The sequence below is a fragment of the Sprattus sprattus genome, assembly GCF_963457725.1.
Source record: "Sprattus sprattus genome assembly, chromosome: 5".
In the NCBI taxonomy this organism is placed as follows: domain Eukaryota; kingdom Metazoa; phylum Chordata; class Actinopteri; order Clupeiformes; family Clupeidae; genus Sprattus; species Sprattus sprattus.
Window position 1 is genome coordinate 11,922,253 of NC_137924.1, and position 21,361 is coordinate 11,943,613.

Below are 21,361 nucleotides of genomic sequence, written 5' to 3' on the forward strand. Positions count from 1 at the left end.
AAAACAAAAGCTCTTAAATACTAGATGGCAATTGAATTGTATACGAGTTAATGGTAAGCCTTTACAACATTTAGAGAAATCTAGTTGAGAAACTAATAATGTAGGCTACTGATCCACTTCAAATTCTGAACATAGGCTATACGTGAAATGGCCTTCAGCTTTATTGTCAGGTAACATTATTGTCAGTCATGAGCTAGCCTTTTGACTGCAGGTAATTTATCAATACCAACAGGTTACAATTAATACACCAGCGCCACCAATGGGTTCATCAATGTTGGAAACTGGACTTGTAAATGCGATTTAATTTAATACCATCTTTGTTTCCATCACAAAAATATGCTTCGTGTAAGGGTAAAATAAGTAATAACCTATTCGAATAGAGTGCACGGCAGCACCCAATACTCACATTGTGAGGATATTTAGGACCAAACTACTGCCTACACGAGAAAAACATTGATGTGAAGCTGATTTCGCCGCTGTTGGTTTGCCTTTTCGTCAGAAGCACAGTGGTCAACAAATCAGTTCCCTCCGGCCCAGTTGCTTGCCTGGTCCTAGACATACACAGGCCCACAAAACACCTGCAGTATCAACTAACTAATTATGAAAGAGTGCGATTCAATTATCTAGGAAACAAACTGAAACGTGGAATTATTCAATCACATTTTAAAACAGCGTGAAGCAGCATCAAATGCATTAAATAGATTTAATTTATATAGCATCTTAAAAAAAAAAAAAAAAATACAGTCTTAAAATAACCTCTGTCTATTCCATATTCGCAGAGATTTTTGAGGTTCTTTTTCCATCTATTCATATACTTCTCATATTAGTGTCAAAGCCGCACTTTCCAATGGCAGTGCCGTCAACGCGTAAACTGAGGGCAGAAAGGAAATTTATAAATACAACCTGGTCGGCGAGGAAAAGCCCAAGCACAGTCCAGAAACTCCCACACTAGAGCGTTTTTATTTGGTTCTGCCTGAGCTCAGAAGGATAGCAACAGGTTGCAAATGTGTTGCTTACAAGGTTGTATTTAGGGAAATTAAGTGGGCGAGTGACTTTCAGTGCGGAGTGACAATACTGGGAGCACTGTCTGTGACTTTTCGGGAGACTTGGCACAATTGAAGACTGACTTGCCAGGGCGCATAAAAGGTATCTGCTCATAGGAAGATTCCTTGATGATTTCACCAATTCAAATGAAAATAATAGGATTTGTAAAATTCTGGCGGAGATAAATGTAGAATGTGGAGAGAAAAGTGGGAGGCGAGAGAGAGAGACGGAGGAAGTGGGACCAGTGATCCATAAAACCATTTAATCAATTTCGTTCCGCTTTACACACATGGCAGTCCGCTAACGCCCTCGTGTGGACTACTTCCTTAAAAAAAAATAAAAAAAAAATCCCCATGACATCAAGATTAATTCATTAAAATGAGAGGAGATAGCGGGTTTTACAAACATGGAATATAATACAACTCTAAAAACTCAATTTTTTTACAGAACAAATTCCATATAATTGTATGAGCCTGTACAATGACCAACACAGGAATTTGGATTTTGCCTAAGCAACAAAAAAATGTTGGAAAAGAAACTATAAAAAGAGCACTAGTGTAGTCCCAAAAAAAGAGTGGAGCTAACAGTGGAGCGATGTGTGCCATCTCTTTAAACATGAATTAGCCACACATTTTTCTCTTTGCCTTCTAAGCGGGCCACATCAGTTTCTATGCTTCTTTTCTTCTCTCTCTCTACTTTCTCTTTTATTCCTCCCATCCTTCCTGTCCTCACTCCTGCTCCTCTCCTTCCCAATCCTCCCTCTGTCTCTGCTTCTGTCTCTGGCCGCTCCCGCTGCCCCTCGGTCTCTGCTGTGACTTCTGCTCCTCCCCCTCGTGCCTCGGCCTTGGTCCCGGCTCTTACTTCTCTCTCTTCTGGATCTTTCTGTCCCTCGGTCCCGGCTCCGGCTCCTGTCTCTCTCAGTGCGTTCTCTCCCCCTGCTCTGGTTGTGCGCTCTCTCTCTCCTGTCGCCGTCTGATCTCTCCTTCTCGTGCCCGCTCCTGTCCCTATCAGCGCTTCGGCTCCTCTCTCTCCTGCCGCCTCTTTCCTGTCTGTCTCTGCTGCTGTTCCTGTCCTGTTGGTCTTTTTTGCTGTTCCTGTCCTGTCTGTCTCTGCTGCTGTTCCTGTCCTGTCTGTCTCTGCTGCTGTTCCTGTCCTGTTTGTCTCTGCTGCTGTTCCTGTCCTGTTGTTCTCTGCTGCTGTTCCTGTCCTGTTGGTCTCTGCTGCTGTTCCTGTCCTGTTGGTCTCTGCTGCTGTTCCTGTCCTGTTGTTCTCTGCTGCTGTTCCTGTCCTGTTGCTCTCTGCTGCTGTTCCCGGGCCTGTCCTGGTCACGGCGTGGGCTCTGGCGTCTCTTGACCCTGTCCTCGCCCTCGTCTTTAGGGTTGTCCGTCTGCCACCGGTGGCTGGAAGCAGGGCTCCGTGATCTGTTCCTGCCATGGGCCTCCTTGGCCTTTCTCCGTGGTCCGTCCTCGCTCTCACTCTCACTGTCAGAACTGCTGCTGCTGCTGGAGGAGGAGGAGGAGGAGGAGGAGGAGTCCTTCTTCTGCTTTTTCTGCTTCTTCTTCTTGTCCCTCTTCTTCTTTTTGCTGTGGGACTTGCCTTTGTCTTCAGCCTCTGACTCACTGCTGCTGCTGCTGTCTGAGGAGGAGCTGTCAGTCTCACGGGCCTGCTTCTTCTTCTGCTTGCTCTTCCTCTTCTTCTTCTGCTTTCGGCTCTTCTTCTTCTGCTTCTTCTTCTCCAGGCGGTCAAGTTTCCTGTTCAAAGACAAAGAGGTTAAACAGTGAGGGATCTTTATTCTGGCATTTCATAGACAAAAACAAGGACTACAAATAAAACATACAGTATTTAAGCTAAGTATCTAAGCGTGGTGCACCCATTTGGTTTTGAAAAAATTTCACAGCTTATTAGGATTGAGTTGGGTGTTGACCTGGGCATATAGTAATGAAGGGGCTTTACTTAAGTAGAATATGTTGCCCTGGAAAGATTGTGGACGATATTTTTCTGAACAAAATCAAGACAGACTTTTGTTTTACCTGAGTAGCTTCTGTTTCTGCTTTGTGGTCAAGGACTTCAGAAATTCAACCTCAGGATCTTCTTCCTCTTCACTTCCAACAAAATCCTGCATCACAAAACAACATGCAAGCTCTCACTTTACAATGAACAGACATATACTTGCATCCCTCAAACTGTTGGCCTTAAGTGCATAGCCACAGCAATCACTCCAGACTTGTGCCGATAGGTAGAGACTCTATAGGAAAAACATTTTCACTGGGGCTAGGCAGTAAAAGCCAGTCTGAGTGGTATTCCAACATGCCTATAATTTCAGCAGTTCAGCTCATCAAATCTGCCCTCTCTTGACTAAACTTGTTCCGACTAGAATAGCTCGGTGGTGCGTTTTGATAATTGTCCGCTTTTCTGCAATCACGCACGGACTCGGGGATCTACCACAGAGATCATTGTGTGTGTGTGTGTGTGTGTGTGTTTGTGTGTGTGCGTGTGTGTGTGCACGTACTTGTGTGTATGGTGGGGGAGGGGAAGGTGGAAGATTACCTGCCCCAGATCGCAAACAGTACTGTTCCTCCCAAGGACACATTTCTTCAGCGCAAACCCACTGTTTCGCATCTCTGCCATTAACTCGGAGGGGTGCATCGACGGACCTGTTAGCACAAATCACAGCCTCACAGTTCCATTGATGTCGGCTCCACATCCGATACGGCCTTCCCCTGAGGGGAATTTCAGGGGCGGCTTTGTTAACAGAAAGGAACACCAAATCAACTCACTCCTCTTCCGGCTGAGCAAATCATACGATATTATTCTCCCAAAGCAGCAGTTAGGGGGAATCAGAATACACAATAATTGCATTTTTCTCCTGGCTCAGGGGGAGCTCCATCACAGCACTCCAGTGCCAGCGGCAGGCTCTGGACTCTCCCTCAGTAAACACATTACACTAGCGCCTCACCGCCTGATTGTCAGAGTTACAGGGAGAGAGAGAGAGAGAGAGGGAACGGAGCGCTGAGGACCTCGGCAATAACACTCACACAAGTCAAACACACACACACACTCACACAAGTCAAACACACACACACACACACACACACACACATCAAACACACAATCAAACACACACACACACACACACACACACACACACACGTCAAACACACACACACGCAAAGACATACTGACATACTCACTCACTCAGTGGCCCCTAATTTCATTGACGGGCAGTGAGCAAAGACCACCACGCATGAACTAAAGCTAATTTAATAACTTGGCAAAATAATTTAGCTAATTTTATACCATGAGCAAGATCGTACATGCAAACTTAGGTGGGTCAGCGCAGTGCTCCCACACCGACACGATAGTTTCAGGTCATGCACGATGGACAAGCTTGATGCCCATCAATGACATGAGGCCCAGTCTCTCTCACTCTCTTCTTCTTCTTCACACATACACACACACACACACACACACACACACACACACACACACACACACACACACACTCACAGGGGATGGTGACCACATAACATGTACTTCAAATAGGTGCTGTAAAATTGTTGAGCAGCCAATCAAACTATTTTATGAACTACTGATGACATTTATATATATATATAAGAGAATACTGTTCTTAAAAAAAAAAAAAGATCAAAGATTCAAGAAAATATTGCATTTGTCTTATTTTTGTCAATATTGTAGTGGACAGTGAAGTGGACAATTTAGTTGAATCAACATTGATACTCTTCCTACAACAATTAGTCTATTCCTACAAAAATGATGTAATTCAAAAGGGTAGATAAGGATAGTATTTTTCAATATTCAAAATACATTTTCTTTCTCTATTTTAGACATTGGAGTCTCATTTTTATCTTAACTTAAATTTTGTCATTTTTTTCCGGTCAACTACAAAAACATATAACTCAACCTGAAAGGTACGGCCTGCTACTCTGCTGAAAGGTTATTGCTGTTTAAATTGAACAGCCAATCAAAGACACTTTGTTTACCATGTTTAGAGACAGGACTGTGTACAGAGACAGGATGGTGTACAGAGACAGGACCGTGTACAAAGACAGAATGGACCTCTATGGGATGGTGAGGAGGAATTTGCTTAATTTGGCAAAACATTTATTGTATTAGAATTGCAGACTGCAACTTTAATACAGGGTAAAATAAACTTCTAAAGTGTGGTAAATTTGATCTACTTTGAGTATAAAATGTAAAATGACACCCCCATGACACTATCTTTTACATGAATCACATTCAGTAAATTAGTAATTCTTAGTTACTACATGCCTTATTACCCCTAAAAAGTACAGTGTCTTGCGTGTGCTGCATGTATTGATTGATTCATTAATTCAGGTTTATTTACAAATGTACAAACAACAAACAATCCACCCATTACAAATGCACCTACATAAGATGACTGTGTACTTCATAAACAGATGAATAAACCAAACACCTGCATAACCAGTGATGCAGTCCAGGGTATACGCAGGTATACGGAGTATACCCACTTATTTTTCAGTCAGCATTGCGTATACCCACTTCTCAAAACAGGGCGTTTATCCTGTGCTGTATGGGCTGCTTAAAAAAAAATGAAGAATATACCCACTTCTCCAGGGACCACTACATCACGTGTTCATAACTAATAACCAGTTAATACTGAGTGACGTACCTGCTTCCTCTTCCTTGACCACTGAGCTGGCGTTGATCCCCGAGAGACCGAAGAGAGGGCACTCCCTGTCGGTGTTCACATGGCCCCATTTGTGACATTTAATGCACCGGACATTGCGGACCTGCGTATACACTTACATTTAGTCATTTAGCCTACGCTTTTATCCAAAGCGACTTACAAGGATGAATACACATTTTTATATTTACACTGATGGCACACTGCACATCAGGAGCAATTAGGGGTTCAGTGTCTTGCTCAAGGACGCTTCGACAGGGAATCGAACTAGCAACCTTGTTAGCTCTATGGCCTAGTGAAATCAATGAAGCACCAGATAATATTCATTCGGAGCAAAATTGCATACTGCCTCAGTGCCACATTCAGTTGCTTCTCTGAAAAAAGTCCACTAGCTCATACTTTAAGAATACAATGAATGTAATAATAAAATAAACATAATTACCTGAATGCCAAAAGGCTGATCTCTGATATTCATGTCATCCTTTGCATATCTGTTGTGATAAAATTATTTTTTTATAAAAACATTAAAACAATACCTCAAGATTTGTTTTTTTTTTACCTGTGACAAATACAGCTGCTTATTGATTTTCTGATCTACTCACTTCTCACGAGGAGCAGTTTTTTGCCATTCAAACTTGTATTCAGATTCCCCCTCCTAAAATAACAAATAAAAAGATACATTTAGAAATTAAAGAAGAGCGGCATAGTAAGACATAGTAAGTAATTTTATAAAATATTATTTATTCCATACATTACCTCCTTTTCTTCCTCTTCTCGACCAAAGACAAGGCATGAAGGCAGAGGAGAAGAGGCAGAGTGAATGCATTGTCAAATGTGTCTTAATAATAACAATAATAATAATTTTGGGTAGGCAGGGTAGATCATCATACCTTTCTCTGCTCCCGGAGGAGCCTCGTACATGAAATTGAGACCATTCTTCACCCGGTCATCGCCCATCAACACTCTATAACAGAGAACAACTTAAGCACACACATAAACTTCAGGAAATGAATTTTCATAGAACTTATTTATGTGGGAGAAGACTTGCTGATTTTGTTTACAACTGGGTTAACAGAAAATAATGAATTATAGCCTATGTGAAGCATGTTTCATTCATTCATCCTTTATAAGTGGTGTGTAGCTGTTTAAAAAAATATTTGTCAGCCCAGACCTGTTGTCATACACGTCCTGCTCCTTCACATAAGCCTGCATGAGGTCCTCCTGTTTCTTTTTTTCGAAGGTTAGTTTCTGCTCCGCTATCCATACCTAGATATATCGTACATCATTAAGAAAACAATACAGAAATGCTTGAGCAATTGAATGACAAGGTCATTTTCCATGTAGTCTCCTGCTCAACACAGCACAAAAGTATTTGATATTGCATTGCACAATTGTCATCCATATAGTAACGTACTGGCAAACTCTTTAACGGCGATTTTTTTACGTTCACATACGAGTAACGTGGGTTTAATGTTAATTTAAATAATAAAGTAGATGGTTTGTATATGTTAGTTAACTCTGCTGGCGTTGGCTACATTGACTGAGTTAGCCTATAATGTCGCAGTTAACGTAGCTTGCTAGTATGTTACAGGCTAGCTTAAGTTAGCCAACGTTATTACAACAACTTTCCAGCAATTAACGTGTAACCGTTATGGCATCTTGATCGCGTTTGGTTACCTTCTTAATATTTGATTTCGATGCAGGATGAAAATCCTTTTTGCACATGAAATTAGCAAAAGATTTCCCCATGTTGAAAAGGGAGTGTTAATCCACACCGATACTCCAGAAGCGCTGCTAGTTTATTTCCATCGGCAAACTCTGTGGCGAAATGACTGATATATTTTTCTTCCGGGTTATATGACGACCTTTCCATTCCCATCATGATTAACATCAGTATTGCGCCGCACGGACGCATAGAGGAGCATACAATTTCTTCGATCGTGTTATAACATGGAATGGTTTTGTGTGTGCAAATCTAGCGGTTGAAGTTCATCTACATTATCTTGGTGCTGCTGATTTTACCACGTAATCTGACCTTTGGCCCATAACATTTGGAAACAACCAGCTTTAGAATGACAGGGAAAAGAAAGCGAGACTTAAGGTTTCACTGGATGTCTACAGGGTAGGTTTGCAACGTTTAATCTTATCTAAATGCATTTGACATAGCAGCCCTTCTAATGCAAACGACTGATGATGGTTCTGTGGGGCCTATTTATATATCATATTTCACATCACTTTCATGGAATGCAGATGAAATTATGTAATTTGGCGACCTAACTGATTTTCGGTTACTGTCTTTTTTTAGGATGCATCCATGCTCTTGTGATACGTTTGTGGCTCTGCCTCCATCCACAGAGGGACAACGAGTCATCTTTGGGAAAAACTCGGACAGACCCTGTGATGAGGTCCAGGAGGTTGTTTACTTTCCAGCCAGGGACTATGGAGCTGAGGAAAAACTGGAGGTAGCCACTCCTGGGAAACCATATTCCAGCCTATCATGTCAACACAATAAGCAAAATCTCAGCTGTGTTGTCTGTATTTGTTTTCTCTTAGTGCACATACATTGAGATTGAGCAAGCCCCTCACACGTATGCAGTGGTTCTGAGCAGGCCAGCCTGGCTTTGGGGAGCAGAAATGGGGGCCAATGAACACCAGGTCTGCATCGGAAATGAGGCAGTATGGGGGAGGGAGAATGCTGATGATGACGAGGCATTGCTTGGCATGGATCTTGTAAGGTGATTCCTCTCTGTCTTTATATCATGTTATAATATCGTATATCATCCAAATCATTATTGACTAAAGACGTGCTGTCTTTAATAGAGCTTTGGCATGCACGTTTCCCCTGAAGGCAAGAAACACTTCTTTTATCATTACTACAACACAATCGCAACTGTAGTATTATGTATTATGAAGAATGTTGGACACCAACTCCAGGTTTCCATGTCCTCAGGCTTGGTCTGGAGAGGGCAGACACCGCTGTTAAGGCTGTGGATGTCATCGCAGACCTACTGGAGAAGTACGGCCAGGGAGGAAACTGCATGGAAGACCAGTGCGGCTTCACCTACCACAACAGCTTCCTCATCTCAGACAGGACTGAAGCCTGGGTGCTGGAGACCTCCGGGAAATACTGGGCAGCAGAAAAAGTGGAGGGTAAGAGAGGAAATGTAACAGTATCAGCTCTCAACTATCAATCATCTTCAGTCTTTCGAGGTGTAATTTTGTTTCCTATCTGTTATTCCAAAGGGGGACACAGAAATATCTCCAATCAGTATTCAATAACAACTCAAATTGACAAGGAGCATCCTGGAATGAGGGAGTATGCCAAGGACCAGGGCTGGTGGGATGGAGACACTCCGTTCAGCTTCGCTGGAGTTTATTCCTTCGTGACCACTTCCCGTCTGGAGGCCGCGGGGAGCCGCTACTGTGAAGGAAAGAGACTTCTAGAGAAAAGCAGTGGTAATGACATCAAGACTGTAGAGACTGCAGTGGATTTGGTCAAATGCTAAACTTGCCAGCTAGTCTTACAGGATACACAAGCAGTTATTCTTTTTCAAAATATTATGTTCTTGCTCTGAATGCATGCACAATGGAACCACAGTTAGAACATAAGGAACATGCATTTCAGATCATATTCATGTCATTTCTCATGAATAATTAGAGTTCCTTATGATTGGCCTCTGTCCTGTATTTGCCTGAACAAAACTTCAATGTTTGCCATTGAAACAGGACGGATCAACAGCGAGGCTATGATGGACATCCTGAGAAACAAAGAGAGTGGCATTAATATGGAGGGCATGTTCGCAAGCACTGGGAGTATGGTGTCTGTGGTTCCTCTGGATCCCAGCCTGCCTGGTGTTCACTACTTCACTGGCACCCCGGATCCCGAGAGGTACCACCTGGTTGTCCCTTCATGACCTCCGACTCAATGTAGATAGATAGATAAACTTTTATTAATCCTGTGAGGGACATTCAATTGTCAAAGCAGCAAGGTAGTAGGAATAGGATTCAAGTTTATACTTAAACATAACACAAATTAATTAATAACATTTAATAATGAATAATTAATACAATTATTAATGTAGTCAATATGTGAAGTATCCAGAGTTGTACAATCAACCTTGTCTGTTTTTACAACCTCCAGGTCTGTGTTCAAGCCATTCATTTTCGTGGAAGGCATCAAGGAGCTGAAGCTCACCAGCTCTCCCTGCTATGGAGAGGATGACCCGGCGAAGAAGAAACCGCGCTTCCAGAGCAAACCTGACCGCAAACACCCGCTGTTCCTCAAGCACGAGGTGGTGGCCGCCATCATCGACAGCACCGGGGTGCGTCTCCTCAGGGTTCCAGACATGGCATTACATTTACATTTTACATTCAGTCATTTAGCAGATGCTTCTGTCCAAAGCGACGTACAAGGGCGAGAACAGTCAATCTAAGAGCAATAAAACCTGGTGTAACAATAAATACTCCTTTTTTTTTTTTCAAGAAATAGAAAACGACATAGAAAGAAAAAGAAGTGCGGGACTGTCACTGCTTAAGTGCAAGTTAAGCCAAGGACATGACAAATACACGGTTGTATTGTTTACGGCTGTAGCATGTTTGTTTTTCTTCTCGCCACACAGGAAAGGGGGCAGAAGATCATGCAGAACATGAACGACCTGGAGAAAAACAAGATGGCTGAGATGGAGGCATATCTGACAGGAGGAGTGGGGGACCCCACAATGGTCGTCCATCTGTTTACAAACACTGTTGAGGAAGAATTTCAGGTATACAGTAAAAGTTAAAATGCATGATCATCACATTGCTCATGACTGTGATCTGTCTTGAAATTGCACTACAAAGTGAAAACGTTCTCACAATACAGAGAGCAATAATTCTTTAGCACTTCAGATGAAATACAAATATCAAGTGTCAATACCAGTGTCAATGCATTTAGATTAGGGCGGGACGATTTGGGGAAAATAATCTAATTGCGATTTCCCCCCCAAATATTGCGATTTAATATCCGATTTTTTAAATTTTGTTCCCAACAAAACGTAATGAATGGTTTAAATATGACCAACACAATATTAGATACATTTCGTGTAAAATATTCTTTCCAGCATTTCCCATTTTTATTTAACTGCTCGTTACAGAAACAAGAACAACAAATCAGTGGCTTTGCCAATGTGCATTTAAGTTATTTAAACAAAGTAATTGTAAGTATAAACACAAGGCATGCACTTTTTAAACACTGTGTGCAAAATGTACCATCTTGACAATGTTGTAATCGCAGACGATGTGGTTAAAAAAAATCGCGTTTTACCATATCGTGTTTTATTCGCAAATGCAATTAATTGTTCAGCCCTAATTAAGATGTACCAGAGCCTCTGTAGTTCAATAGATATACCCTAATCTCAGCTGTCTGAGGTAAAGTTTCACTGGAGAGTTGGCTGTTAAATCTGCACAAAATAAAAGTTTACCTAAAAAGTGTACTTGTGTGGTGGCATATTTTGACCTTCTACTTACTACTTAATCTTTGTCATATAATTAATGTAATAAACTCAATTGTTTCAATAGTTATGTTGGCCTTTGCAGAAGAGATCACGGAGATCTTGGGTGACGGTTAATAAAATCATGTTTATTTCTCTCTGACAGAAGCTCATTATGCACAATATAGAAACAAAGCTTCTGAGGATTCCCAGGCTAGTTATCCAGCCCTTATCTTAAGAGCAAGGCATTCCACTGTTCTCAACTTTGGGTCTATAGATATTGTCTTTTACATTCATCATGCTGTCTTATGAACATGTGCCAACAAGCATTGCAAACAGCTGTGGCTCTAAACATTATGGCATTATGGCATTAGCATTGTCCATTAAAGGTTACAAGACTACTTGAAGTAAACCCTCATTTTCCCAACAAATATTAGAAAATGTAAAACAATAACACAGTGAAATGAAAAGCGGATGATTGTAATCTATTCAAACAAAAGTCATCAAAATGACTGACAGACACTGGCACTAATCCTGAATAACTTGCCAACATCATCCAAACTAGAAGTTTCATAACATGTAGAACTCAAATATGAGTGAAAGTTATTTCAAGTAACACAAAACGCTTCAAAATCTAATCTAGATCAAGGTTAAAATCTAAAGTAGTCTTTAGAATGCTTGCAAAAAATAGTGCATTCCGCCCTGAGCAAATAATCTCAAAAGGAAGTGTGTAGGCAGTGCTGCATTGTGGGGTGCAGGCATGTGCATTAGTGATGCTCATGATGTTTAGATGTCGTCTCTGTCTACCATGCGTTTGACAGCAGAAGAGAAACCAGAGTTTCCTTCCTTCCTTTGAGTTCTTCAAGTGCATGTGGCCCTTGAACATGCAGGTTATTAGGCCGTATGTCGTAGCAGCAATCTTAACATCAACTCAGTGCCTCGTCTTCCTCAGTCCCTTGGTGTGCTCGGCGTGCCATTGGCTCGTTGGCTGACTCCGCCCGGCGGGTCTGTGAAGCTGTAGTGCAGGTCGTCGTCTTGGAAACTGTAGTTGTGGGTGATGTGCTGGAGGACCCCGCCCTCCTGCAGCCGTGCGCCGTAGAGCAGCGCCTCCCCTCGGTCCCGTGCCAACCCCACACGCATCAGCCACTCCACCAGCTCACCGCCCAGGAACGCGTTCACCACACTCCTGTCCCCACACCTGAGATAGAGTGGGGGGGTTAAGGGTCTGTGTGTTTGTGTGTGTGCATGCGTGTGTGTTAAGGGTGTGTGTGTGGGTGTTAAGGGTATGTGTGTGTGTGTGTGGGTGTGAGTGTGTGTGTGTTTGTTGAGGGTGTGTGTTTGTGTGTGCTCAAGAAATACAAAACCATGTTTTAGAGCTAAAACAGTGTTCATATATCGGACCAAGTCTTAAACAATTCAGGCCAATGAACACTTTGCTTCAGGAGCAGGGAGGGGTGTCATTTGATTGACTGTTGAGCTCAATTATAAACCTTTCCCCAGAATCACAGACTTCACCTTTAATCTGGCAGACATTTTACTTCCTGGTTAGAAGGAGCATTTGTTTTATAAAAGATAGCCAGCTGTATGAGCTTGTCTTGTGAACTCACCTCTTCCTCTGGACGATGTCCTTGATGCACTGCTCCTGATGGTAGCTGATGAACTGTGTGCATGTGAGCCGGATCTCCTCAGGGACACTGGGGGAGGGATCCTCTTCTGCACCTCTGCCCCGCCACAGCCTGGCTACCCTATACACACACACGCGCGCACACACACACACACACACACACACACACACACACACACACACACACACACACACACACACACACACACACACACACAGTTATTGAGCATATTAGTGGTGAAATCCTGCATGGAATTGGTGCTTTAATACATTTGAAAAAGAAACAAAACAAAAATCTCAATCTTAATTAACCATCTAACCTCTTCTTGAATGGAAGAAGGATCAAATGTTTGTCCAGACCAAAAAGTCCAAAAGATATGAATCCCTGGAAATACAAAAAAAAAAAAAAAAAAACGTTAGCACAAACACGCCACACTTGCAAACCACCATGTCTAAAGAAGCCCAAGCTCAGAGTCTGCTGCCTGAAGACTACCTGTCCATAGTTGAGTATGGCACAGAAGAACTGCAGCTCCAGGTAGAGTCTCCCTGGGACCTGGGTGAAAAGCCACCAGAGGCAGCTGGAGAGGTTCTAGAGGCGGAGAGAGAGAGAGAGAGAGGGAGGGAGAGAAAAAGGGAGAGAGAGAGAGAGAGAGAGAGAGAGGGAGGGAGAGAAAAAGGGAGAGAGAGAGGGGGCAGAAAGAAAGAGAGTCGCATTACTGGTGACACGCAGACTGAGTCACAAGATCAACACAAGCCCTGATAACGGGGAAACACGGGCCTCCACACCCGCAGATAACAGCGAGGTCATGACTGGCTTTAGGGGTGTGTCTGAAGGGTGTATGAATGGGGGAGGAATGGGGAGACAGAGAGAGATGGAGATAGAGAGAGAGAGACAGAGGGAGAGACAGAGAGAGGGAGAGACAGAGAGAGGGAGAGATAGAGAGAGGGAGAGAGGGGGAGAGAGAGGGAGAGAGGGGGGGGAGAGAGGGAGAGAGAGAGGGGGGGGGGAGAGAGATAGGGAGAGAGAGAAAGAGAGAGAGAGAGCTCCACAGAGGTTTACTCACAGCCAGCAGGCTGACCAGCAGCAGCAGGCAGAGCAGCACATGGCGGGCCACCTGTCTGTCAGAGTCCCTGCGCTTCTCCTCGTCCTCCGCCAGCACACAGTGAGACGACTCGCAACGAGTGCCACACACACCTGGACACAGCACAGCACAGGGCAGATCCATCACACCAGGAGGATAGCTTTCTCAACTCATACGATGACATTTTCAGAGTAACATTTAAAGCACTCACGATACTCAACCAGTCACTATCTGGGCAAGTGGCAAGAAGGCTTCTCAAATACAACCCCTTAACAAATTTAAACATTTACATTTCAATAACTTTGACTGTGTGTGTGTGTGTGTGTGTGTGTGTGTCTTTCTGTACTGTGTGTTTTAAAATGTACCTTGTACTGGAGGATATCAGTGTGTTGATAAGTTAAATAAGTCACGACACAGTGTAGTAAAAGTGGCTCTTAAATATAATGATCAATAGTTTATTGCCTTCTTCAGGAAGTTCAGCCATTATTTGAAAGTTCCCCTATACAGTTTCGATGTTTTGAAGCTCAATGAGAGATAATGTCTCCATCCTGTCCAATAAATACTATAAAGACTTAAAACATACTAGTTCTATAAAAAAAAATGAATCTATAAACACAAAAATCACTCTAACTTGGCCATTCTTACCTTGTTGGATGAGTGGAGCGTCGACCATGTTGGTGCTTACAATCATATCAGGCATGGGTTGTGGGGGAGCACAGTCACACGTCTGGCACTCTGGACAAACACAGCAGAAAGCTCCATTTTACACACCAGTCTGAGAAGACCTCGTCCTCGTGTGAAGACTGACCTTTGACCTCAGGACACTTGCTGCCGTACCTCTGTTGATGGACCCCACTGAGGGGGTCGGCTCCATAGGTGGAGTTTGGTCCTCCGGCTCTCCCAGGGGGCGCACGTCCTCGCTGGTGCCCGACAGGGAGCCCCGCTGCAGGGTGCGGTAGTCCCGGCTCAGGCCAATCAGGGAACCCCCCGTCAGCACGATACTGCAGAAGAGGACCACCGAGGAGCTGATCACCTACCAGAGCGGGAGAGAAATATGAAAATGACCAAGAGGCCAACTTGAGCTTCAAAATATTGTATTGTATATTTATTTTGTATATTTATTATATGTGTTATTTATGTTCAGAGTACTTATATGTTATGTTATGCTATGTTATGTTATGCTATGGTAGGTTGCTGTGCGGTGTCTTGTCCTAAGAATTTCAATGCCCAGTCTGACTCTGTTTTTCTGTGTATCTGACAAATAAATACTTGAACTTGAACTTGATCCTCAACAATCTATGTCCTCTCTATGGAGCATGAATCAAATCACCTGAGGTCTCCCAAAGAAGAAGGCAGAGTCGAGGGTGTCTGGTAACCAATGGCCTGCTATGAGGAGTATACCCACTACAAGACAAGGAACTCTGTGGAAGTGAAAGCAGAGTTTGAGTGGCAGGACCATTTCGAAGAGGGTCAGCCATGCCACAGGTGATTTTACACTGAGCTCACCCCCATCCAGCAATGACCACAAAACCTGGACTGATCTTCAGTTCCCCATTCTTCTTCATGAGCATGAGTGACAGAGCTATCAGCCCTGAAAAACAAGCACAGAAACAGGCATATGAGGAGAACGAACGCTATTGTGGTACAAAAAGAAAATTCGACAAATTCCTGCTCTAACCAAACTGTTGCTATTTGGAGCAAATGTTTAACTTATTTAGCTCCACAAGCAAGATCGTAATTTTGATATTAACTTCCAGGAAGCAAATGAACAATTATTTCCATTCAAAACTCAGGTGAATTTTTCCATTCAGGTGTTTTTGGATGAGATAAGTGGTGCTTGAGTTACCTGGCCACAAATACGTGCTGTACAAGGATCCATACAGAAGAGTGAAGGTCAATACACTCCCAAGGAAACTGTCTTGTTCCACAGTGAAATTCCAAGTAATCATGCCAACAGTCACTAAAAGCTACAAGAGGAAGTAGGATAGGGCACCATTTCAATGACAAACTAAGATTGTATTGTAGCCTATTAAGAATGAACATAATGCCAGGGTATTACATATCTTGTTGTGGTTCATGTGGAAATGAGTTGAAATGTAACTGTAGCACAGAACTTGCCTGTGCCAAAAAGAAGTTCACAGTAAAGAAATGAGGCAACCTCTTGAACTTCTTACTGAGGAACATAACAGTGATGGTCCACACCTACAAAAGAACAATAGGGCAAGCTTAGTGTTTCACACTCTTATCTTGTTAATACCAGCATTGAGTTGACAGAATGTGAACTGACTGGTTATGTCTCACATTAGGCGTCTTTGACAGTGGCCATAAACTTGCAAGACATTCACTTTTCTTGCATATGATGTAAACGGCCTAAAAATATCTTAAGTTCCGTGTTCTCTGTACGGGAAGTTAGGCTACCCAGTATGGGGAAGTAAGTCTGTGACACCCGAGGCTGTGTGGTGAATCCATACAACCGCTCCGACAGACTTGCACTCTCATTACAGAAACATATTTACTAACTGCTTCAATCTGCCTAGAATAACATTGTCAGCTTTAGAGGTTGTTTAAACAGGAGGCATTATACAAGGTATTTGCAATATCACACTTCCTTTCCATTGCATCAATAACAGCTGGTATTAAATCAGAGGTCTGGTTTCAGATCCCGTTTTTATGCGCACACCACAAAGCCTTAAACCCCTTAAGCCCATAAACCATTCCCCCTAAACAGAATTGTCCAACATCACCTTGTGCAAATGCTACCAATTCCAATACGACTTGAGCCTGTACTATTTGATTATTTGAATTAACTGATGTTAAAACTATGAGGAAACGGGAAAATAAAAGAAGAAGAAGGGAAAAAAAAACACAACTCACTAGTGCAACTAAACCTATGATGCTGATGTTGAAGCTGACGCTCTGCAGAGCTGCAACTGACGACCTGGGGTCCATGGAAGGAATGGTGAGGAGCCAGGCAGCGGCGTACATGATCGGAGCTGAGAGAAATGTGCTTATAACCATCCCCGAGGTGACCTAGGATAAGAACACCATCAGTAATGTGCTTATAACCATCCCCTGAGGTGACCTAGGATAAGAACACCATCAGTAATGTGCTTATAACCATCCCCTGAGGTGACCTAGGATAAGAACACCATCAGTAATGTGCTTATAACCATCCCCTGAGGTGACCTAGGATAAGAACGCCATCAGCAATGTGTTTATAACCATCCCCTGAGGTGACCTAAGAAAAGAACACCATCAGTAATGTGCTTATAACCATGCCTGAAGTGACCTAGGATGAGAACATCATCAGTAATGTGCAAACACATGATCACAATAACTGTAACTACTCAACCACGATTAGGAGCAATGCGTTGTTTACGAAACTGCTCAGATGTCTGTTTTTGAACAGAAACGCCCAACGCAAAAACACCCACCACTTCCAGCTCCATGTTGTAATGTGCTGCGTAGATGGCCACGCTGGGGGCCGTGGGGAAGACTCCGTACAGGAAGGCGTAGTTGGAGAGGCTGGAGTGGTCCTCAGCAGTGGTGTTGCCGGTGTCCAGGAGCTCCACCATGTCTCTGCAGATCAGAGGCATCACCAACCTGCGGAGAACATGCCAAGAAGGTGAAGTGAAAGTGAAAGTGACTATGGCAGAGGTGGTGTAGACACACACACTCTGAATTCCACCTCTGCATTTGACCCATCCAGGGTAGTGACACACACAGCACCCAGTGAACACACACAGTGAAGTGAAGTTACACTAACCCGGAGCAGTGAGCTGCCTTTGGCGGCGCCCGGGGAGCAGTAATGGGGGTTAGGTGCCTTGCTCAAGGGCACTTCAGCCGTGGATGTGGGCCTGGGAGAACATGCTAGGACATGACTCCGCCGCAAATAACACACCAGCAATGTTGCAATCATTCAGATAATTACACACTGCTTTATGAGAACAACAGTCAATGTTGGTCAAAACATGTTTGTCACAACTGTATTGACTGGCTGTCATGTGATGTGTGTTGTGAATGGACACCAGACTGCGCGGAGCACTTACAATTTGGCCGTGATGAGGAGAATCAGCGCCACAACGGTGGATCTGGTCAGCTTCCTCATCTGGCCCACCATGGTCAGGCCCAGGTAGAAGAGCGCCGCCCCACCAAAAGAGTTGGCCAGCCCGTCCACAAACTGCTCCATGAACGGCGGGATCCTCTGGGCCAGTATGAAGTGCGCGGCAAGCCCCACCACCACCATGAAGATGATGGGGTTCTTCAGCACCTGCAGTGCCACCGTGCCCACCACCTTGAGCTTGCTCTGCGGCTGCTCGCGGTTGCTCTGCCACTTCTGCACCTCACAGAGGGCAAAGCCCAGTGGGTTGAGGAGAATGAGGGACACAGGCGCCACCAGGTAGATGTACTGAAGGTATTCAGGGTGAGTGTTTCTGTACAGAGCGTCGACTTCGGCCATGAGAGGAGGACACACAGACAAAGAGTAAATTCCTCCGAATACTAAGGTCTTATATATATTTGTATTCAAAAGGATTTTGAAAAGACTCTCTAACATCAACTGGTTTTTCCTGGGTAGGCCTAATTTGAATTTTGCAAAGATATTGAAAACCAGAGAGGCGTCAGATGTACTTGTAATATTCACACATTTTGACACATCACTTACCAATGGGATACCCCAAGGCGAAGTCGTTGCTTTGGGTGGCAAAGATGGAAAACAAACCAGCCTTCGAAAACCGGGTGTCACGACTGGCAACGAGCAGTGTCAGGACGCAGACAACAAAAAACACAGACACTTTGGCGATGAGAATGCTCCAGAGAAACGGCCAGATGACATTACCAAAGTCCAGCAACACCATGTTCTTAAAAAGTAAAGCAGGGAGGGCAAACTTTGATACAAAGTTCCCTAGTCCTTTGGCTTGCGTGGATGTGATTATGTTGGTCCGTCCTGCGATGTATCCGCAAAGAATAATCCCAAAGCACTCCAGGAGCGCCGGTAGCAGGTTGTCGATAGCCATATTTGAAGGAGAAGTAACATTGTTCCCCGTTGACAGGTTGAGTTTATGAGAAGAAGTTAAAGAAGTGTCATCCATTGTGGTGGTTTAGAGCTTCTCAGATTGGCTGGAGAAGTGAAGGGCAGGGCAGTCAACAGTGGTCATCAACAGAGATCACAGGGCGGAAGCTAATCTCTACGTTATGAAAGTGTTTTTTAATTTGTATTATTTAGCTTATTTTCATCTACAGTATATTATGTTCTCTATTCGACTATACCACAGGATGAGTACAAGTTCTGTACTTAATACAAAATTACCAAGGGACGGTCAGTTTTGGCTCCCTAGCTAATCTTTTAAGGATAACGTTACTGCTGACTTTGACAGGTTGGCTGGCTATGAAGCGTAGAACCTGCTAGCTGGCTCAAAAGCTAGCGTAGTTGAAATAGTGGCTGTTTTTACAGTAAGTAGTGAAATGATCCTTACCAATCTCAGAAGACTAACGTTAGCTTTAGTCCATACTTGGAAAATCCTGTCATGCAAGTAGGTCACGCTGAAAATGCCGTTATCTGTGGCTGCACCACGCTGTCAGGGAACATTGTTGATCCCATAAACTAACCCTAATACTGCATTAAATTACCAAGTCAGGAACCCTGGTGTTCTGCTTTATTTTCCGGTTTAAGCCTTTGGCTTAGTTTCATGCCTGGGATACTACAAACGATAACGTGCGCGTAAACACAACTTCTAGCCCATGTTACAACACAGTCAAATTAGGAATCATGTGAGATACTCCCCTGAAAGTTCGCCAATCAACTGCGGCAGTAGGCGGGACGAAGCCCTTCATCGCCATCTGGCCCTCTCGCGCAATAACAAACAAGATCAGGATCAGAACAGTACAATTTTCACTCATTCAAACACCTCAGTGGACGGAGTATGTGCTAAATGAAACACAGTAACCACACCGTAGGACTGTTACTTACACCCATAAATCTCTTCATTGCGCAAATTTTACGCAACCTTCGTTTAAGTTTCACACATGTTGTTCCAAGAATGGCCGCCAGAGGTCAGGATTGTACACTGCACAAACCGTCATCCTGGTAAGCAGGTACAGGCCTACAGTGCTATTTTTCTAGCGTCACTCAACTTTTTTTGTGCACATATGTACAATGTAGGCCTACTATCAAGAAACTTAAAATAGATTTGCTTGTATAACTTTAATGCAAACATTAGATTACAACGAGACATGTGTCATTTAAAGCTCTTTGGAAGGACTGAATGGAAATATGTACAATGGAGAATAGTTTTTATGGAAATCAGTTGGAAAGACAAAACATGTTCCTTAGAGTTTCAGCTTCTAGCTCAATGTGTTGTTGCTCAACACAGCATGTGCAGTAATACCATAAGGACGACTAAAGTATATCATTATCTTCATTTTATCTTATTACGGGAGGCAGGGGAGGAGATCCTCTCTCCATTTTTCCTAGAACACAAAAAAGAGAGCAAATCAGACCAAGAGAGCATTTCTCAAAAATAATTCATTACATAACAGATTTTGTTTAAATGTGTACTTCAGTCTATGGCTTGGAGTCATGTGCCATTGGCGACCAAACCAGCATATAACACACTGGACTTCAGTTCCCCAATGAGCTATAAGTTATATGTAGTCATATATGAAAAACTGTATAGCACCTTTTGCATATCTTTTGACGAGACTGCTGGGGTAGGTCTTGCGTCCAGGTTCATATGCCTCAGGGAGAGGGAGATCCGACACAGGGTGGAAAGTAAACCTGTGTTCCCACGAGTCTGTGACAAGCATGTTGGAAGATGATTACTGAGCTACAGTATGAGACACAACCATACAAACATAAAACTATTGGGCTAAGCTAACTGTTTTGTGTAATATGACTTCAGTCACATCAGAACACCAAAGGGTCTATATATATATTCAGCCTATATATTCAGCAACCTCACCACTAGATGACACTAAAAACTACACACGGTACCTTAAAGTGTCATTCATGTTTGCACAAGATTTGGCAGAATTGTACTGCTGTACCTGTGGTATGGTTTTGGAAGTTAGCCACTCTATTCTCAATGAGAGGTAATGGGAAGAGACCTCTGAGAGTTGGCTTGTTAGGGGGAGGAGGTGGCCCTGAAGTGGCTTCTTTAGGAAGGAGAGAGAAACACTGTTGGTTCAACATCGGTGTTCGGATACTCATTTCTAACAATTCAGTTGTGTAGTTATTTAAATAATGTTTAAACAGTACCCACCTAAACTGGGGTCAGGCGGAGGTCTCTCATTGGGTAGAGGTGGCAGGGGCCGAGACCGTACCGGAGGAGGACGGTCATATCCAGCGAAGGACTGGCTCTTCTTGGGAGGTCTTGGGGAGTGTTTTTGCTCCCAGGGCAGGGAAGGAAGAGGAGGCAGGTTGGTCCTGTGAGTAATAGCTTGGCACACAGAGGAGTTA

The 21,361-nt window shown here is 43.4% G+C and overlaps 3 protein-coding genes across 3 annotated transcripts; 1 reads left to right on the top strand and 2 right to left on the bottom strand.

Annotated features, from left to right (window-relative positions):
- Positions 1 to 1,356: 1,356 nt before the first annotated feature.
- Positions 1,357 to 7,533, bottom strand: cirsr (corepressor of RBPJ and splicing regulator). The gene is made up of 10 exons (XM_080838211.1): positions 7,409 to 7,533; positions 6,903 to 6,997; positions 6,622 to 6,695; positions 6,488 to 6,501; positions 6,334 to 6,386; positions 6,174 to 6,222; positions 5,717 to 5,837; positions 3,592 to 3,698; positions 3,075 to 3,160; positions 1,357 to 2,795 (listed from the first exon to the last, which is right to left on the bottom strand). Exons 1-10 carry the CDS (start codon positions 7,478 to 7,480, stop codon positions 1,706 to 1,708), a joined length of 1,761 nt encoding a protein of 586 aa, XP_080694337.1. The 5' UTR covers positions 7,481 to 7,533; the 3' UTR covers positions 1,357 to 1,705.
- Positions 7,534 to 7,769: 236 nt separating this feature from the next.
- Positions 7,770 to 11,200, top strand: scrn3 (secernin 3). The gene is made up of 8 exons (XM_080838353.1): positions 7,770 to 7,853; positions 8,037 to 8,193; positions 8,285 to 8,466; positions 8,682 to 8,881; positions 8,975 to 9,187; positions 9,458 to 9,620; positions 9,873 to 10,053; positions 10,351 to 11,200. The coding sequence occupies exons 1-8, from the start codon at positions 7,804 to 7,806 to the stop codon at positions 10,510 to 10,512; spliced, it is 1,308 nt and encodes a 435-aa protein (XP_080694479.1). The 5' UTR covers positions 7,770 to 7,803; the 3' UTR covers positions 10,513 to 11,200.
- On the bottom strand, positions 11,195 to 19,467 carry gpr155a (G protein-coupled receptor 155a). The gene is made up of 15 exons (XM_080838354.1): positions 18,569 to 19,467; positions 17,955 to 18,354; positions 17,340 to 17,508; positions 16,780 to 16,935; positions 16,024 to 16,107; positions 15,752 to 15,872; positions 15,412 to 15,496; positions 15,236 to 15,326; positions 14,743 to 14,938; positions 14,551 to 14,640; positions 13,888 to 14,018; positions 13,317 to 13,412; positions 13,144 to 13,208; positions 12,807 to 12,944; positions 11,195 to 12,397 (listed from the first exon to the last, which is right to left on the bottom strand). Exons 1-15 carry the CDS (start codon positions 18,993 to 18,995, stop codon positions 12,148 to 12,150), a joined length of 2,499 nt encoding a protein of 832 aa, XP_080694480.1. The 5' UTR covers positions 18,996 to 19,467; the 3' UTR covers positions 11,195 to 12,147.
- Between the last annotated feature and the right edge of the window lie 1,894 nt (positions 19,468 to 21,361).

What these genes read in the sequence shown, in the direction of transcription:
- cirsr (XM_080838211.1), bottom strand. Translation starts at nt 7,480, where the DNA reads ATGGGGAAATCTTTTGCTAATTTCATGTGCAAAAAGGATTTTCATCCT. An exon ending in CGAAATCAAATATTAAGAAG is followed by an intron (nt 6,998 to 7,408) that starts GTAACCAAACGC and finishes CGATATATCTAG; the next exon opens with GTATGGATAGCGGAGCAGAA. An exon ending in CTGTTTGCGATCTGGGGCAG is followed by an intron (nt 3,161 to 3,591) that starts GTAATCTTCCAC and finishes TTTGTGATGCAG; the next exon opens with GATTTTGTTGGAAGTGAAGA.
- scrn3 (XM_080838353.1), top strand. Translation starts at nt 7,804, where the DNA reads ATGACAGGGAAAAGAAAGCGAGACTTAAGGTTTCACTGGATGTCTACA. An exon ending in ACTTCTAGAGAAAAGCAGTG is followed by an intron (nt 9,188 to 9,457) that starts GTAATGACATCA and finishes CCATTGAAACAG; the next exon opens with GACGGATCAACAGCGAGGCT. An exon ending in CCATCATCGACAGCACCGGG is followed by an intron (nt 10,054 to 10,350) that starts GTGCGTCTCCTC and finishes CTCGCCACACAG; the next exon opens with GAAAGGGGGCAGAAGATCAT.
- gpr155a (XM_080838354.1), bottom strand. Translation starts at nt 18,995, where the DNA reads ATGGATGACACTTCTTTAACTTCTTCTCATAAACTCAACCTGTCAACG. An exon ending in CGCTCCACTCATCCAACAAG is followed by an intron (nt 14,019 to 14,550) that starts GTAAGAATGGCC and finishes TGCTGTGTCCAG; the next exon opens with GTGTGTGTGGCACTCGTTGC. An exon ending in CTTCTTCCATTCAAGAAGAG is followed by an intron (nt 12,945 to 13,143) that starts GTTAGATGGTTA and finishes GTGTGTGTATAG; the next exon opens with GGTAGCCAGGCTGTGGCGGG.